The following is a 19,737-nucleotide window of genomic DNA, read 5'->3' as shown; positions in this document are numbered from 1 at the left end:
GAGTTTCATCTTAGCACCTGTGTTCTTTCAGGCAGTGGTTTCACTAATCATGAAGTCATAAAGATTTAGGAAAGCTCTGACCCTTTGCAAGGAGGCCCTAACTAAACTAAATACTTACTTTGAAAATACCAGCCATAACATTTCAGCAGATAATATAGCACTAAAACTAGCTTAAACGTATTATTTCTTCACTCTGGAGTGTAGTGGCCGATGCATCCTGGCTAGACTGCCAATCCTATAAAAAACAACCCCGTGTTGATATCCATCCTGGTTTAAGGCATTGCTGCTGCCTTTGGTGTTAATTAGCAGAGGTTTTGCCATTTTGCCTTATACTTCTGCATAAGAAACTATTAAAAAAGGAAGCATATACATGTTTAAAATGTGGTTAATATGTGATTTGTTAGAATTAGTGTCTAGAGGAATACATTTCTCTCATCTCTTCTCAACCTTTGTTTAAAGGAAATAAGAAAATCTAAATCTTAACTAATACTTTAAGTAATTTAAAATGCAAGATTACATCCAACTTATATGATCCAGAGCTTTAACTTCTGGCCAACAGTTCAAAATATAAATTAACTCCTTACGAACTCAGTTCTGACCTTACATGTTTCAAAGATGAAATGTAATGGTGTATTCTGCAAATAATGTTACACAGTCAAATACTCTCCCCAAAGTGCTGACAATGTGATCAAAATCACATAGCTCATGATAAACAGATAGAGAGTTCTTAAAATTATTTTTGTGCAAATGAAAGCATACAGACTAAAAAGAAAATGAAGAAGAGTATTTACAATTTTTAATACCATCAGGATTTCCCCAGAGAATAGCAAGTGCTTATAAACCTCAGTATCTAATACTCAAAACCCCAGCTACAATAAATGGCTTGATTGTTCTGTGCCTTTTTTCCCCTGTGGATTATGGATTGCATGTGTACTAACTTGTTACACAGGCTGAGTACCTTTATGTGTAGCCTAAATGTCTTACATCAAAACCCTACCACTAATGGCACCTCATAGTAGTCAATAGGAGCAGAACTGTCAACTTCCTCATGATGCCTTTAGAAGTTTCTAGTAATGAAATATCTAGTTATACTTACTGTCATCTCTACTCCTTGCCCACCTACTCAAATTTTAGATAATCCTGCAAACGTGTCCATAGAGAGATACAATAAAGCTATTTTATGAGCACCTATATGTGCTAGGGAAACACCTGAAAATCCTTATTTTTCTGCTTTTGCTTGCACTAGTTAATCAAAAATAAAACATATTGTCAGAAAATCTTCATGCACTCTAAACTGACTCCAGTGAATTGGCAAAAGTTTGAAACTCCAATGTGTTTCTGAGCTTAAAGATTTAAAATAGCCATGCAGAGAAAACAGAAAAAAGAATTTTGCCCTAATAAACATACATCTTGACAAAGTATGTCTTAACTTATTCATTGGCAATTCCAGCCTCTTTTAGCTCCTTGATAAAAAATTTCTATTTAACAAATTTCAAATCTATGAGTCTCCTTAGTGAAATCAAGAAGCTGAGAAGTCGTGTTGCTGGAAAAACTTCATAAATTTGTCACGTGTTGTCACAAATAAACACTAAACTTGGGGGCAGGAATTACATACATGCATGCTCACGCAATCAAAATTGTTTTTGTTGTTCACACTACTATCTTATCTCATGTAATAAGAATCATATCAAAGAGTAAAGTTCTAAAGAAGATTGTTTCTATTTCAAAATTTCACTGTAAAACTGAAAAGCAGACCTTTTGATGATACACAATCTACAAAAGAGAATTACTTATTAAATTTGCATAACTGATGCATTTTTTACCATTTATTTTAAATATTATAAGTGCAAAAATCTGCAAACTATTCATTTCAGATAGGTATTTCTCTATCTGAACCATATTTTTTCTGAAACCACTTTTGAAATTGGTACTTCTTGCAAAAAGTTTACAGATTAGTAGGTAGCATTTAGCTTAGGAAAAAGATCGTTTTTTGCAAAAAGCTGTTATGCTGAATACTGTCATATAAAACGACAACAGCTGCAGTGGCTGTATTTTTCAATCTTAAGAGCTGTCAGTCAATTCGTAAACACAACATTACATACTGTCACCTAAGCAGAAAAAAATTCAGATTCAGATTCTGAACCTGTTTTTTGTTTTGAAAGAGTTAAATCTTTACGTAGCACAGTCTTTACTCAGAATCTCAATAAAGAGCTCTGCATATATTCTCATTTCCTGCTTTCCCAGAGAGAAAAAGGTGGAACAAATGTATCCATGTTATATGCTGCAGAACTAAGAGACAGAAAACCTTCTCTGTACACAGAGCTTGCTTTTTATGTCTGTTCAAATCAATACCAAATCTTCCACTTTTCAACAGATTTGACATATACAACTAGGAGTAAAAAGGTACCTGTGATGGAGTACGGCAAGTTCCAGACTGTAAATAACTAACAAGAAATTTAGTTCCCTTACCTCAGCTTTTTCACCATTTTAAATCAGTGAAAGTTGAAATGTTAACATTTGTTTTACCTGCATTTTTCCTCTCTGCTCTTTACTTTCTATCATCAAAGCATTTCAAGATGACTTTGCATGCTATACAGTCTATAACACCACATTCAACACCCCTGAACTGCATCAGACAGTAAGACAGGTGCAGAATAGTGCTGTGCAGTCAGAAGCCAACCTGTACAGGTCAAGGTACAGAAGCTCTGGCTCACTTTCTCCTGTGATCTTCTGAAGAGAACAGAGTCACTGTAATACTTTCATTTCAGTGATTCAGATCACAGCTCAAAACCATAAATAACTGAAATTGTAATGCCGAAGGAATTGAGAACTGCAACTCCTGAACAAGTAGTTCAGATCAGAAATTCCTTGAACCTGAGTCAACATGAAAGGGATTATATCACTGGACTGTGTTTCCCAATAAATATTCTTCAAATTAGTAGCGAAGAAATTAACTGTTTGCATTTACCTATCACATATCACTGGAAAAATTGTCAATATTTCCAGTTAAATTTTGGTAATACAAAGGAAAAACTAATTTAATATCTTTGAAATGCTATACTCACCTCATCTAAGTCTTTAATATAAACAATTTTTTCTTCAATACCAATAGGCATTGGTTCACTATGAGGGATCTTCACCTCTTCATACATTTTATTGTTTTCTCGCTGAACTGACTCTGGTAAGGCCACCTAAAAATGTATTACAGGAAAATTAATTAAAAGTATGAAAACAGAAAGTGTCACTATGTATAACTGAACAATGCCTTACCACTTTCCTTCAAAAAATGAATCCAAACTAAAAGCAAATCTCATTCACTCATTTTATAGATAGCACTGAACCCCCCAAATGGAAAAGAATCAGTTTTACTACTCAGAAAATGGTCCCAAAACCCCCAAAAGAGATAACTCTGTTCTATTAAATTTCAGAATCCGTTAGAATTTCATAAAGCATTTATTTTGTTGAAGTCAATTCAAAGGTATCCAAAAGACAGAAAAATAGTATTTTAAGAATTTAAATGACCCTAGAAATGAAAGCAAATACATCAGTTGAAAAGGAGATGATTTCTTCCAGAGCCGAAATAAAAATAGAATATATCAAAGCGTTTAAAACCCTCTGCAAAGAAGGTTTTAATACATTGCTTCATACATTGGATTCTGAGAAGGAGGAGACTAAGGGAACAAAGGGAACCCTGCTGTACATTACTCATTGGGAAAGATGTACTGTTCAAGAAGGGTCATGCACCAACATACCTTTGCACCCCCAATGAATGCTGATGTTTTCATAGCTTCAGCTCGGGAATCATAGACATGTGGATAATGAATTTTTTCGATGCTCATCTCTCTCTGCCTACCTAGGACTGGCATACTTCGAGCATTCAGAAGTGCTAGTTCTCTGTGAGCAGAAAAATACCTGCAGTAAGTCTGCCCATTTCAGGCTGCCATCACAAAAACTGAGCATAGTACATTAAAGTCAGAGCAAGAATTGAGGAAATTAAAGAAAAAAAATTTACAGTGTTACTCTCTGGCACTCGTTAGACCAAACCCTTAAAACAGATGGTTTAAACAAAATTCAGAAGCGCAATCCAGTAAGTTCAAGACTTTCCTAAAAGCAATTTTGACTCTTTTTAAGCAACACAGCAACATGATTTCACAGTTAGATACCAATCTCACTATATTTTTCTCAATACAAAATACAACAGCTTATTTGCTCCTAATCCTCTCCCTCCTCTACTCCTCCCACTACTTTCTAGCTGACAACTTGGAAAATAGTACCCATTAATCTTGAGAGAGAAAAAGAAAGATAGTTCTGATAGATTTAGTACAGACTTCATAAATCCTAAGCAAGTAGTGTGCATACAGGAGCTAAGAAAGATAGCCTACCCCACTAATCTGCAATTCCAGCCCACATAGATGAGATCAAGAAGATTCTCATTAAGCAAATCACTGCTTTCTTTCCTGAAAATTAGGTTTTCATGTTAAAAAAAATTCTACGCTTGTAATAAAACGTGACTTGAAGTCAGAATCCCCTAATCACCAAAGCAAACTAAAAGAAAATAAACTGTTATGATATGTTGAAGCAGCAATTACAACAGAAGCATTTCTCAACTTTTAGGATTTATTACCTTTGCATCCTCAGCTCTTTGGGATCAAAGCACATTTGTCCTTCTCCAGAAACTTCTCCATCTTCCCCAGCTTGTTTTTCTTTTCTGGCATTTCGTTTTTCTTCCCGACGATATTGTTTCATTAACAACTTTTCTTGTTCAGACTGAATTGTGACTTGACAACCATAATTTGGTTTAGCATTTTCTCCTATAAACTTCTTGCACTGTTCTGCAATATGATAACAGGCATGCATCTCCATAAGTATTCCATCTTTTTTCCCCGGCTTCATTCTAAAGGTTTGGGGTTTTGATGTTTGGTTTCATGCTTGTTTTGGGGGGTTTGTGTGTGCAGGTGTAAGTGTATTGTGAGTTTAAAAATAGTCGAGTTTTATGTAGACTGTGCAGCAGTTGGCCTCAAGACATCTAGAAGTACCATCAGGTCCATATCCCAAAGACAGGACACTTGAAATATACTTAATCCCAAAGCCAGGGGATGGACTAGCAGCAAAAGGAAGGACGTGCTTTGTTTTCTGTGTTTATAATAACTTCATCTACAGTGGAAATGCCACTTTGTCTCTTATCACTGCTCTTACATACATGCACTGATAAACCGGATGGTGACAACAGATTAAATAGGGTGATATTTTTTTTTAAACAGCCTCTTCACATAAGAATTAGTGTATATACACTAGATAACATGATTGTATTGAAAGCATACTCACAATGCAATTTCCTGGAACAAGTAAGAAAATCTATCCTACTCTATACAATCACAAGGACTCTCTTTTTACATTGATAAGCAGCAGGATTATCAAGAAGAATCAGAACCACAGAACAATTACAGTAAACAATAAATCTAGGGGAGCAGGGGACCCAAAAAATCTCAGTTACATTCACCTTTCTGAGATCAGTACTGGACAAAACCCAAGGCACAACCAAGTCTTATATACAACAGCATGGAAGGGATTAATTTTGTTTTCATTTTAACAATATTGGTGGTTTAAAATGTTATTTTTCAAAATTCTGCAAACAGATTATTAGTTTATATAAGTGTGACTGAATATTAAATATTTAACTCAGTTATGTTTCATATGTACTTCTGCAGCCAAACTCTGATGTGAAAAACTTGAAAACCTTTTTTTCACCAAATAAACCCACTTGACTGACATTTTGAACAATTTGTGCTGCTTAGTTTTCACCTACAGCAACAGTGAAACTCCTACATCTCACAGCATGCATACTGGATAAGGCAACAATAACTTGTTAAAGAGCATTGAAAAAATTCTAATAAACTGTCAAAATGTCCACATTAATTCCATCATGTCTGCAGCTTTAACTCTCTCTCTCTCGTATTAAAAGGGGACAACAATAGATCCAATTTCCTGACCAAATTTAATTCAGACTGAGCACATCAGGGCAAAGAAATGTTACTTGATTTGTCTGATAAGCACAACAACCACCTTTACTGCCACAGACGTAAATTACATAAGAAATAGTCAAATAACATGGCATGGTGCAAAAATGCAGTACATGTACAGTTTCTTGACTTGTGCCAATTTTTTAAAGGCACAAATTACTCAGAGTTGACTAAACTTCTGCAGACAGAAATTAGTCCCTTCTCCAAGTGAAATTTTGGAAAGAAAGGACTTCCAAATTAGAAATGACCATTCTGATCAACTTAAAAAGAAAAAAAAAAAAAAAGACATTATTAAAATTAAAAGACTGAACTCAGGGCCAAGAACATCTTGAATCTCAGAGAAGATACCCTGAACATCACTGAGTTTTTTACCACAGTTAAGGATTCTCTCATCAGTGGAAAAGGCATAAAATTAGTTATGCTTTTCTATTGTCTGAAAAACATAACATTGAAAATATTCTTCCTCCGCATTCTAGCAGAAATTACTGTGATAGATTTTACTGATGGCATAATGAAGAATAATTTCATAAAAGCTTCCAAAATACTAATTCTGCTAAGTGAGAAGAAAACACTCCTGTAACTAAACTCTATACGTAGGAGAAAAATGTATTTATTCCATTTCTACTGAATGCATTTTAATTTCCTATTTGATCACCTAAGAAGGGAAAACTATCAGGACAGAAAGCCTTGTCATATAGCAAGACATTCATCTTTGAAATTATGAACAGGCAAAACAAACAGTTGGTCTGATGAGTTTAGACTAACCATTAGCACAGCAAGAGATGAACTACTAAACACTTGCTTATGTAACATTTCATGAAGACAAACATTAAAAAGGTGTCATTTGCATTTTAAAATTATGGTGGAGATACATGAGTCCACCATTACAGGCTCTATACACATTTTTCTAACTCCATATGGTGTGAACACAGTGGGCTGCATGATGCTATGTCCATGTAAGATTTATCCAAAGTCACAACTCATATGCTACCAAATTTATTTTTATCAGAGAAGAAAGTAATAAAACCTGTTTTAAAACAATAATCTGTAAAACTTATTTTAAAGTAATTACTTTGTGCAGACAAATTAATTTATAAAAGCAAAAATGACAGTACAAAACCCAAATCCCTTTTTTCCCCCTCTCACTTGTTTATGGTTAAGCTTGACTTTATTATTTTCAGAAGTGGTTGTTACTGTGCTTTTCTTCCCCCAGCCCTACATTAGACGATAATACAAAGTAGGCAGGAAGCAGGAAAGCAAATGAGGAATAATAGAAGATCAGATTATTTCCAGAGTAATCCATTAAAACAGGAAAAGTGCAGCTGTTAATATATTCAAAATCTGCACATGCCCACAGGCAGTTGAAAACTAAATAAATATATGCAATTTGTTTTTGTTTCTTCCGTATAATCAGACTTTCTTTGTTTAAGCCCAGGACTACATTCCCTCCTTGTCACTTGGGATTTTTTTGCTTTTTTCTTAACTACACATGGACAGTACTACTGTTGGAAATAAAACAGAACAATTAGAAAACTACTTTTTACCTGATTTGGAACAAAGACTTTGTAGTCACTTACCTTGGAGAGCCTGGAACCTGTTATCATTTGGACAAGTCAAAGATCTCTGCAGAATCCGAGATCTGTTCTGTAGGAGTTTCTCTATGAGTTCAAAACCTTCAGGGCCTAGCAGCTCAAATAACTACAAAGAAAATAAAGTCATAAGTCATATCTAAATGTACATAAATTTATAAATAAGACTGCAATATTTCCATCCTTGGCAACATCATATCTGTTGACAATATCTAACAAATTAATGAATTTCTACTCCCAGTAATTCTACCCAAAGGGTATAATTTCTAATAACAGGTTCTCTATTACAAAAAGGTAGAAATGCAGAAAGTTTTCAGTTGGAAATATTTAAAAATCTGTTAATTTTGTCTATTCTATTGTTAATTTTTGTCTTTCTATTGGGGATTCTTGTAAAAAAATTAACTCTTCTCAAGACTAAACTGTACATGTCTTTATGGTTATTTAAATATGCTGCAAATTTCTCCATAATCTATGCAGATGAATCAAGAGAACCAACATTTTCTTATGAAAGGCAGGTGTGTAGGAAGTTATTCCTTTATAGTCACCAAGAGGTGTAACCTACTGCATTTTCACCAGCTCATCCTGCAAAAAAAAAAAATTTATAGACGTGGAGTACAACAGGAATATGAAGAAACAGTAAAGATGACACTAGTACTGACTTCAGTCTGTAGTACTTGTACATATAATCCTGTGTGTAATTCGAACACATAATGGAAGTGATGTACACCAGAAGAGAATTCTGTACCAGCAAGTTATATTTTGGCCCAATGATTTTCTTACTGAAATGATTCTCTTGTAGCAGGTTAGATAAACACAGTTCCCTATTTAAAGTTCCATTTTCCACATAATACTGGCTTTTAATGGAAAAAAAACCATCCAAAACATTGAAAGCACTTTCATCTCTATTTTATCTATAATTATTTTGTCAAAAATCAAAGCATTACAGTAAGCAGAAAGTTACTCAAAACCCATTCTTGATTTTTAATACTGCTCAAAACAATTTTTTCTCAATTTTTTTCTTGCAAAAAGGAAAACAGGGCAGTTTCTCCTTAGTGGTTTTGAATTTGCTAAGAATAAAATGTATAATGTACTTTGATGTGATGTTCTATGAAAGAGTAAGAGAAAAAGAGAAAGTTTGGCACTGTAGGATTCAAGCATTTCTGTTCTAACTATAAAAGAAGAGAGAAGTCTCTTACTCTCCTGTATTTAATTTGCCAGCTCTTTAACGAAGAATTTTTCTGTGGCTCTCTCTGACTACTGCCCTTGGGGAACACCTTGAAATAACTTTATGTTTCCTCTTCATGTATTTGCAAAATTCTAAACAGTGCCAGTGGCATAAAATCAATGATCCCTTTTTTTCAGGCCAATCTGTACTTCGTAATACAGGCTGTCATTTAAAAATAAGGGAGGGAAAAAAAAGAAAAAAGTGTTACTCCAGGCCCTCAGGGGTTTCTAGGAAAACATAAGGTTTGTGCAAATTAGTACAGTCATGGTGCAGTTTGCAGAGACCATGAACTAACAGCTGAAAGGTATAAAGTCTTGTATTTCTTTCATTAGAGTAACCAGTGATGGCAAACTGGAGAAGCAGTCTCCAGAAAAAATAAAATAGGAGACTACAATAAATGTATAAACAGAAGATTTTCAAAATTAACACACTACAGAAATACAGGACAGGCAACTGCCGGTTAGACATAAATTCTGCTGCCAGCGATCTCAAGCTATGATGGATTTCCCTTTACCCAGCCTTCACTAGCACTGATCATTCATTCTTCTATTTTGCATAGCTATTTACTGCCACTGTACACATTTTAACTGATATTATCTAAAGGTATAAGATGACCTTGCTTTTACATTTCAATAGAAAGTGGCAATTTAGTACTGGTAAATTTGAGCAGTTATTTTCCACGGGCAAATGCTTAAGACAGGGAGGGAAAAATAATCATAGAAGCAACAAGAAAATAAATATATTTGAAATAGCTTAATTGTCTAAACAACTGAACACAAACTTGTCTCGACTTTGCTAATGATTTGGTGATTGTGGAATACCGGCAACACAGGGAAATGAAATTCTTTCAATTCAACCAGATCTGGGCTTAAACACAAATATCTCATCAAGGCAGCAGACACAATGTAAGCACATTCAGACTTAGCATTGCTCCCCTAAAACCCCCAAACTCAAACTCCCAGCACTACCATCACCACCAGAAGACAAGTAACACACTAGCCCTGAAACATCCAATGTAGATCTCTAGCTCTGCACAGGACTCCAAAACATCTCTCTCACTGGAAGTTGTTAAGAACGATCTAGAAAAGCATCAGTCAGAAAAGATGGGATTTGCTGGGGAAATAGATAATATCCTTTTTTTTTTTTCTAATGGGGCCCCTCCTGTTTTCCCAATATATCCTGAAACAAAAACCATCCATATCACACCCTTCACCCAGTTAGAGCAGCAGAACCTCACAAAGAAGCAGCAATGTTACACAATGCATTCTACTTCATTGTCAGAGATCATGAAGCAAAAACTCCAGCCCCGGTGAGACAGAGGCTCAATGGAAGAGGACCAAGAGACATCCTGCTCTCCAGACATCCTACCAGTTAAAGAGAGCAAAACCCATACAAAACTATACACTAGACTCTGCAGGACCTGTGTGATGAAAGTCACTCCATTTTGCCTCCTTGATGGGTGGACAGATACTCATTTGCTACTAGCAGTTTGAGACCTGTCTTTGTCACCTAATTAATTTTGCTGCTGCCTGAATAAAAAAGGAGGCTTTTGGGACATTTTAAACAGCTAAGACAGACTCAGCTCATTGCTCAAGAATGAGGGGAAAACCCAAAAGAATACAGAAGACCAGAAGCAATGACCTGTTCTTACAGACAAGATGTCTCTCATGCTCACCAGAAACCTGCCAGAGCTCATGGGTGGAAAACAATTCAGAGCTAAACCGAGTAGAAGCACTGAGAGACAAAGAATAAGTTACAGAGCTACCTATCATGGATGGTAGCAATAGTGACAATGCTAGAAAAGGTTTGCAAAAACCAGAAATAACTAAACTTGAGAATTTGCAAGACCAAAATATTATTAATATTCATATTTTTTCATACTGTAGGAGTAATTCATTGCCTTCTAATTAAGGTATTCATAACTATCACACAATGCTGCTGTTTCAAACTATAATTCTTAACCTTATCATTTTTTGACGCTTATGAAAACATGGCCATGCAGGAGGCTTATTACTATCAAAATCAAAGCAGGATAAAGAGGAATAAAACAAGTCCTTAAAAATACCTTTCCCCATCCCTCTCTCATTCTCAGCTCTCCCTCCTGCACCTCCAGTGGTGCAGGGAGACAGGGAACGGGGGTTATGGTCAGCTCATCACCAGTGGTTTCTCCCACTGCTCAGGGAGGGAAGTCCTTTTCCTGCTGCACTCTGGGGTCCCTCCAAGGGGAGGCAGTTCCCCATGAACTTCTCCAATGTGAGTCCATCTCACAGGCAACAGTCCCACTCAAGCTGCTGCAATGTGGGTCACTCTTGCATGAAGGGCAGGCTGCTCTGGCATGGGTTCCCCACAGGGTCACAAGTCCTACCAGGAAACCTGCTCCAGCATGGGCTTCTCTCTACATGGGTCTGCAGGTCCTTGCCCGGAGCCAAATGCATGATAACTTTTCATCTTGTTAGATAAACTATCACAGAGGCATTGCCACCATTTCTATTGGCCCAGCCTTGATCCACAGTACATGCATCTTTGGCGCTGCCAGACATAGGAGAAGCTTCTAGTAGCTTCTCACAGAAGCCATCCTTGAAGCAACCCCTACTAGAAAGGCTTGGCCATATAAACCCAGTCCACCAGGGTAGGTGCTAGCATTTCACATTTGATATGTTACGATATATTGTGACCTGAAAAATCAACGCCCAAGACCCTGATAGTAGGCAAAGGAATATTCATAGTTGACTTTCTATTAAGTTATAACGAGATAAACTAGGCAGTGGTCAACAGATGGAGAGACTGTGTGTCAATCAGCAGTTTCTTGAATCCCAGCCAAATTATTACACTCCTTGAAGTCAGTAATAGGTATTACACTCCTTGAAGTCAAGTGCCCAAAAGGCAATCCTGACTCCCTTCGCTAACAAAGGTCCCACATGACTTCAGCTATTACTCCATAATCATAAAGACATAGATGAGTGAGATATATTGTCACTGATATTTGTTTGAATGATTTTTACATTTCATTTTATGTGCTTAATATCTAGAAGAAAGCATATTGAGTAGTCACTTTAGGAACAAAAGGACAAGATGTGTCATACTGTGTCATTAGAAATGTGAGGCAAGGTCCCCATGCAAATTACTTCTCTTGAATATATGCTAGCTCTATGGAAAAGGCAAGGAGGCAGACAAAAGAATCTTACATATAGACAGCAGTCTATCTGCTGGAGTTACCAGAAAGGAGTTGAACCCCAATGAGGCACATGACATAGCAAAGTTTTTCAAGTAAGGCTCAGCTGTAAAAAAATACATCTTTATGTTCAAGACTGGAACGAGATTTTACTCTGAATGTTAAATAGCTACTATTCTCTTTTCAATTCTATAAAGTATAATTTACAAGGAGCTTTGGAGGTCCTCAAATATGAGGCATGGAACTGTGAGTAATACTTTGACATCATAAACTATCTGCCATCACAAGGGCATTTTCTTGCCTTCTATATCTTCCTTGAGGTGGGAAAGAACCCTATAAATCTCAGAAAATATTTTGTTTTACAAGTGCACACAAAAATAGACTATGAACAGTCCTTGTACCTTGCTTGAGTCTTAGTACTGTTCTACAGCAATGAAACAGAAACCTAAATTCAGCCAACCAGTGGTTGTCCTCTGTATCTCTTTACTTTTAGATCCTCACAGCAGGTCTTGGTTCCAGAGTCCCACCTACACAATTAATTGCTATCCCTGCATTTTGCAGCTTGTTTGCAAATGATATTGCTTTACAAGGCACAGTTTTCAAACAGCTACGGAAGACTAAGCACCACAGCAAGAACTCAAGTTTCTTCTGCCCTAGTAGCTCTGAAGCAACTGAAATGATTGTTTCATTTAAAAAGAAATTATGGGATAAAGGCAACATTTTTCTTGGGCTACAGGCTTATTAGAAAAGCTGTCTGGATACAGTATCTAGTATGCTGCTTAAAAAGATTCAGTAACAAAAATAAGGACATTGAAGATAGAGGGTTTTTTTAATATGAAAAATCTAACACAAACTTCATGGATATAATATATATGCTGATTGTTAATGGCTACTGTACTGAAAAGTAAGAGACTATCATCCTCTCTAACAACTACAGACTATAGAAGAACACTTGGTTTAAAACCACGTCTCAGATATTTTGTCTTTTCATGTTTCTTACAGGTTGATTAAAATTAGGCAAGCCAGATAAAGCATGATTTATTACCATTCTTATTAATAACAGGTATTAGGTATTAGGTGTGTAAGAAAATAATTCAGCTCTCAGATCTGCTTTTATTTTTTTAAAGTCTGGCTTTTTTGAATAAAAGACCCTAGGAGAATCAACAGAGAATCAACAGAGAGGAGAATCAACAGAGTCTAAGTAAGCTCAGCTTAACTGCGCCTGTCTCACAACAAACAGAACAGTAACCAGACACTTCAAGCCCTCTTAAGACAAGTCGTTGATAACCTATGTGTGTGCACAATGCTTTTCTGACAGCTATTCCTCGAGATGGAGGCTGGAGGATTCTTGTATTGCAATCTCGGTGAGCACAGGAATCAGATAAGGCAGAACAAGCAAATACTCTAAGGAACAAGGAGCGCCTGGCTCTCAGGCAGCCTCCAGTGGGATCAAACACCTGCTTCGAGTGGATGACTGAAATTACTCCTGATCAGAGAGGTCTTAAAGGCCTGTCTGTGAATTAGTTAGCTTGAATTTTTTTTTTTATTTTTGGACTATCAATTGGCAATTAGAAGAAAATAATTAACTAAATAAAAATTTAGAAATAGGCAGATTTTTAAAAAGTAGCAAAAAACCAGAAATTTCCTCAACAAAAACTTTGAATTTTAGTTATACAATGAAAGAATGCTGGGTAAGGAAGCTGATTGAAAATTTTTCATATAATATTGTCTTTAGGAAAGAGATCTGCACAAAGATAATGAAGTAGTAACAAATTCTTACTCAACATTCAACTTTTGTTTATTTTTCCCATTACTGCATTTGCAGTCCCGCAAAAACTGATGGAAATCTGGTCTTCATCATGGGACACATTTTCAGTCCAGGAGAACAAGTACAACAAAGACATGGCCAATTACTCTTTTTAACACCATCTCACCTCAGCATATTTGGATCATGCTCTATTTTTATGTATTTCTGTATCCACAGATGACTCTACAATTTTACTCCAACTAGTATTTACACTAGTAAAAACACATGAATCAAAGCAACGAAAACTTCAAAAATAGCATTAAAACATCAAAGCAAATGTCTTAGAAGACTCAGCCTACAGGTTCAAGCCTTCTTTTAAATCAAATTGAAATCTATAGTTAAAACACTGAAATTTATCAGTTACAGAAAGAAAAAAGTGTTTTTCTTATAAAAAGACTTTAAAAAACAGACTATCAGACTCAAAGAGTATGTAAATATTACTTAATAGGCCTAAACCTATTTATTTGACTACCAATTTTGATTACATATAATTCTTTACTATTTGTCTTATAATAAAAAAAAGCACAATCTGTCACATCATAATTTGAATTTGATTAAAATCTTCCTCCAGCTCCTTGTGCAAATCAATACTAAAACTGTCTACCATATCTGAAAAAGAGACAAGCACAAAATCAAGAATATTAGCAAATTTTCTCAATATTTTTACATGAAAATAAGTAGACTGGAGACATCACCACCACCATCATCAATATTTTAACAGAGACTAATTAGAAACTTAGACAGATGCATTTATTTTGGAAATTTCAAATACATAGCTAGAAGGCAACTTCCACCAGCTTATTTAGCCTGAAGACTTTGGCAAACAGAAATAATGTCAAACAGCAGCTACAAACAGCAGACTACTGACTTGCCTTATTACAAGGAAACCCTGAAGACAAATTAAAATGTAGAAATCCTCACTATTATGTGATTCCTTAAATTAGTGTTTATCTTCAGAAGTATGCTAGGATAAACTGTTAATTATTTTTTACATTAAAAAAAGTCCTGAAACTAGATAACCACTGCACTTGCAACTTTTCTTACCTGCAGATACAAGGGCAAGGAATTCTGACATTACCCAGCAGAAAACATACATTTATGGAAGTGATTTCTGTATCAGAATAAATCTGATTTTTTTTTTAGGGATGAGGATTTAAGAAACTTCTAAAATAGCAGTGGTTAGCACAGAATTCTATTCTGCAAAAGGCAAAAACCTCCAGACAATCTCAAAGGACAGCAATTCCCAAATCTGCCCATTTCAGGAGGAGGATTTGGCTGAGTGTGGATCCACTATCCCAGTGTGATTACTGACAGAGTAAAACAAAATACCAGCAAGCAAGGAGTTGGTTTATGTTGCTTAACAGAGATGAATGATGAAAAGCAGCAAGAAACCCTACCACTGGAAGCTAGTTTTATCCCAATTAGGGTAGCCAAGTCAGAATTTTAACATCGTCTGCTAGACCCACCAGGGTTACCCAGGAAAATGGACTATGGCTACCAACCCCAGGCTGTGAACTCCAGCACCCTGGGTAGCCATACAGGAGTGGGCGAGAAGAAAACAAGGTAAGCTTTGGCCTGAAACAGCATTTTTTATTGTTTTAGGAGTGTGTAGAAAAAAAAAAAAAAGTATTTCAGAAGATGGAAGATTATTTTAAAGCCCAGCTTTCCAAGGAAACCAGGGTTACCACATCACTGTGCATTTAGCAGTTGTGTGAACTAACAAGCATTAAGCCTCCTCAGTAACTCCCAGTTCTGACAGAGACAGAAGTGTTCAGGTCCAGTGGTGCAGACAAACTTGAATGACTGCTCTTTGTGCCTCCTGCCCTTATTCTTCCCTGGGAGGCTGCAGCAGGAGCACGGTGGCACTGGCATGCACCAGTGAGCACCAGCACAAACTCTCACTCAGCCAGCGAAGCTGCAGCGCTGGCGCTGCGGCAGGCACAGCGTAACACAACCAGCCCTGCAGGAAACCTGGCCCTGCTGCTTCCACAGATCAAGCAGCTCTGGGCTAGGGAATTCTTTGTGGGTTTTCCCCCCTCCCCGCCTTCCATAAAATGATTTGGAGGAAAGTGATTTTGTGCCTACTTAAAAAGAGAGCCTCAATGTTTCAGGTGCCATCTGACCGCATTTCTTGCAGAATTCATATTTCCTTACGTCTCCGTGTGGATGTGAGAAGAACTCAGGATTAAAGAAAATAAAAACGGAAAAGTTCCATCAGCTACAGACTGGCTTTCTCTAAAAAATGATCTCATTAAGTTTAATAATATATTGAAACTCATTCAAAAGGTATCATTAATAGATCAAGCCTCATACTGGCTCAAAGATAAAACATGCTTTCTCTCAGCACAAAACTGAAGTAAAGACTTGACAGGAAAGAGGAAACGTTATTGACAGGAAGGACAGTGAACAGCTCTCAGTACCAGGATTAAGCCTATCATTTATTGGCTCTGTCTGTGGCTCTTTCATCATTTCTTAAGTTCCATCCCTAAAAAACAGCACTCAAATGCCATTCATTTGGGTTTTTTATGAAGGCAGACAGCATGGTTCTGTTTTCATAAAAAGAAAAAGTTTCCTATCGTCTGTGGGGTTTCAACAGTCCTTGGACAACAACAAAGCTGTATACTCCTGGATTTTAAAAAATGAAGTCCACAACTGAAAAAGGGGCAAAATGTATCCAAAATAAGGATTATTTTCTCTACATGAAAGGGGAGCAGATAAGCTCTATGGTCAAGAATAAAGAGACCCAAGGTTTATTTTGTCTGAATATAAAACTCTTGATAATTTTAATAAAATTACAAAGAAAATAGGAGCTTGAAAAGCCAGTCTCATGCCAAGTTAGAAGCTTTGATGATAAGATAAAGATAAAACACCACAGGGGTGATCCACATATACCTGTACTTTCCCTAAATGGACACTGCTTTCATGAACGAGGCAATGGGGAATAAGCTTTGTGATATGTTAATTTGTTGGGGCTAGAAAGTCATTATATTGAACAAAAGGAAGTGCCACTTTGACACTTAAAACCAAACATGTTTTATGAGGCAAGTTGCTTTGACATCAAAATATCATATGTCATGCGAGGGTACACACACACAAAACGAAAAGCTAATGTCATAATTTCATGGTACATTAAGAAAAATGGAGATTAAGGTACATCAATATATTATCATATGTGAAGTTTTCATGTGGTGTTGTATATACATAACAATGAACATTTAAATTAGCTGGTTTTAAGTCAAAATTAATGTCAAACTGTAGCGTTTGGAAATGTTCTCTCAAAGGAGCCCCACAACAAGAGCTATTCCACTTCCTTATTGATTTTGACTAAGAGATAATTAGAAGAACAGCTTGAATTTTCTACTATGTATAAATTTCTATAGTAAACTGGTGTGTGAAGAGTTATTAAGAGACAAACCTAACAATTTAGTAAACAGTTACGTGAGAGGAATACAATTAAAACAGAAATTTAGTCTGATCTCAGGAACGTTCCTTGGCAAAAATCAAAATTGTCCAAAGACAAAAGAGAAGGCACATTGCTTTCAGAGAGATTTGGTGATGAAATTCTGGATGAGTTTAGGAAGAACACAGACAAATCATGACAGAATAGAAAGTATTAAAAAATACTATTTAAAAAACTGCTTTGATTGTGAGCACTTTCTTTTCTTCATTATGTTTCAGATATTTAAAAAAACCCTACTGCATATTGTTCTTCCATGTTTTCTCATAAGTATCTTATCTCTGATACCTCAGCTGGAGATTCATAACCACTTGTAAACATTCAGACAAGGATCCTAGATAAGTTTCCTAAACTTATAGCTAACTTTACGATCATGATTAGGAACAGCCAAAGTAAGGGCTGGTTGAAGAGTTCTTTTCCAGTAGCAAATGATGAACAGTTCTGAAAATCAAATAAGTTCTTCCACCTTTTTCCAAAAATAAGCCATTTATAACTTTTGAAGTGTCTTATATGATTTTCAGATAACATTTTAACTATCACTTCAGACTTCGTTCAATACTGCAAAAACAAGGTACCCAGTGAACAGTGGCTCAATAATAATGAGAAAATAGTATCGGCAGCAGAAAGCATGTAACAGATACAGGGGAATGTCAATACAACTTGTGAAAACTTCCATTTAAAGAGCACTGGTAGTCTAGCCATGGCCTATGTAAAACTGGCAACTGAATATTTAGTGAAAAAACACTAATCAACTTCTGATTTTCAGTGGCTGCTTAAAGCCCTTACCAGCAACTGAACAGCCATGTCCAAATGGAACATTTAGGTTTCTTACAGCATCCTGATGCTGATCTCAAGAGAAGTAGACAATTGCTCTGTGTTTAACAGTTCTGAAAGTTGATTCTCATGCACATTCTTTGGTTACTGCCAACGTTGTGCTAGAACTGGAAACCAACTTCCCTGGAATCTGAAAGTTAACTGAAACTCTTGGTCAGATTGTTCCTTGCTAAAATAACAGACAGTATTCATGAAACGTTTGTTTTATGCTGCCAGTCTATTTCTCCCTCCCTCCTTCTGAGTGCCTTTTCCTGCAAGCCACAGTCCACTGACGCATTCCTCCCACACTAAATATGTTTGTATAACTGCTACTTCTTTGCATCAAACCAGACTGGCAACTTTTTTTTTTTTCATATTTCATTTCCTCAGTTTTCCATGCTTTATTTCACATGCTTTACTTCACATGCTTTATTTCCACGCTTTATTTCACATTTCCTCAGTTTTCCATGCTTTATTTCCGTGCTTTATTTCACATTTCCTCAGTTTTCCATGCTTTATTTCACGTATGATGGACCTCCTGTGAACCCTTTTCCAATTATTACAGCACCTTCTATATACAGTAAAGATGAAGTCATCTCCTGAAATTGCCTTCTCTATCAGTAAGCATTCAATATTAACACATTCTCCACTAAAGATCAACTGAAAAATGCAGTTGTAGTACTGAAAGTATCTGGCAGTGCTTACAATGAAGACCTTTAAAGTCTTTACAATGTGATATAAACATAAAAATGCTGATGTCCTTAAAATATGTTCCGTCACAAAAAAATTGTGCTTCTCGTTTTTGAGGACTTTTAATGTAAATATCTACGTAGCCTGATTAATATTTTTGTGTTTTCAGCATTTCAGCATTTTTTTAAAGAATGACAATTTAAGCAGCATGTCAATCTATTTAACATTTAATTTGATTACTTAGAGCAAGGAGTGTCAGCAGACTTCTCATTCTAGAATTCCACTCAGCTCATTTCCACAGTTTTGTTTTGCCCTCTAATAAACTTGAGTACAGAAAGGTCTAATCATGACTTCTAGATGACAAAATCAAGTAACACAATTTTCTGCAATTCTTACAGAAAGCATCCACAAATCTAATCTTCACAAATGGAGGTTTTCAATAAACATTGCTGAGTAATACAAGATAGTAATATATAACTATCTATACAATATGCAGCATTCATAATGTATTTAATAGAAGTAAAACTACAAGTAAGAGAAGATTCTGAGGCACTGAATGCTCTTGTTGCATTTCTGCAGAGCTCATGCCTAGCTTCAGCACAGCACTAACATGTTAAGTTTAGAGGCCTAGAGAACTGCTATGCCATGGCAGAAATACACATGTATCAAATCAAATATCAAATAGCCAAGATCTTCCCTGTATTAATGTATACTGGAAAGCTGTTTCACATCTTTTATATTTCCTTAATAAATTTGATATCTCATTTAAAAATTGTTTATGCTCCAAACCAAAGGCAAAGTTTTTTTACAACCCCCCCCCCAAATCTACTTTGCCTTTTGAGGAAAAAACTTGCTGTATGACTATTCTCTGTTCACATGAGTATTCAGTGTTTTTTAAATGGTTTATGTAGTTATTACTACATCTGCTTATATCAGTTTTTTAAAGACTATTTTATTAACAGTG

General features: G+C 35.9%; 1 protein-coding gene across 1 annotated transcript in view; it reads right to left on the bottom strand.

The window, feature by feature from the left end:
- Positions 1-19,737, bottom strand: part of ASCC3 (activating signal cointegrator 1 complex subunit 3) — a 250,562-nt gene that overhangs the window by 201,506 nt on the left and 29,319 nt on the right. Inside the window, exons 5-8 of the mRNA XM_014880409.2 lie at positions 7,598-7,718; positions 4,625-4,832; positions 3,753-3,894; positions 3,066-3,191 (exon numbers count right to left, since the gene is read on the bottom strand). Coding sequence (XP_014735895.2) covers positions 3,066-3,191; positions 3,753-3,894; positions 4,625-4,832; positions 7,598-7,718 — 597 coding nt within the window. The remainder of the gene's footprint in view (positions 1-3,065; positions 3,192-3,752; positions 3,895-4,624; positions 4,833-7,597; positions 7,719-19,737) is intronic.

The sequence above is a fragment of the Sturnus vulgaris genome, chromosome 3 (assembly GCF_052056855.1).
Source record: "Sturnus vulgaris isolate bStuVul1 chromosome 3, bStuVul1.hap1, whole genome shotgun sequence".
Taxonomy (NCBI): Eukaryota; Metazoa; Chordata; class Aves; order Passeriformes; family Sturnidae; genus Sturnus; species Sturnus vulgaris.
Note: the sequence above shows the minus strand (reverse complement) of the source record. Positions and strands in the feature narration are given on the sequence as shown.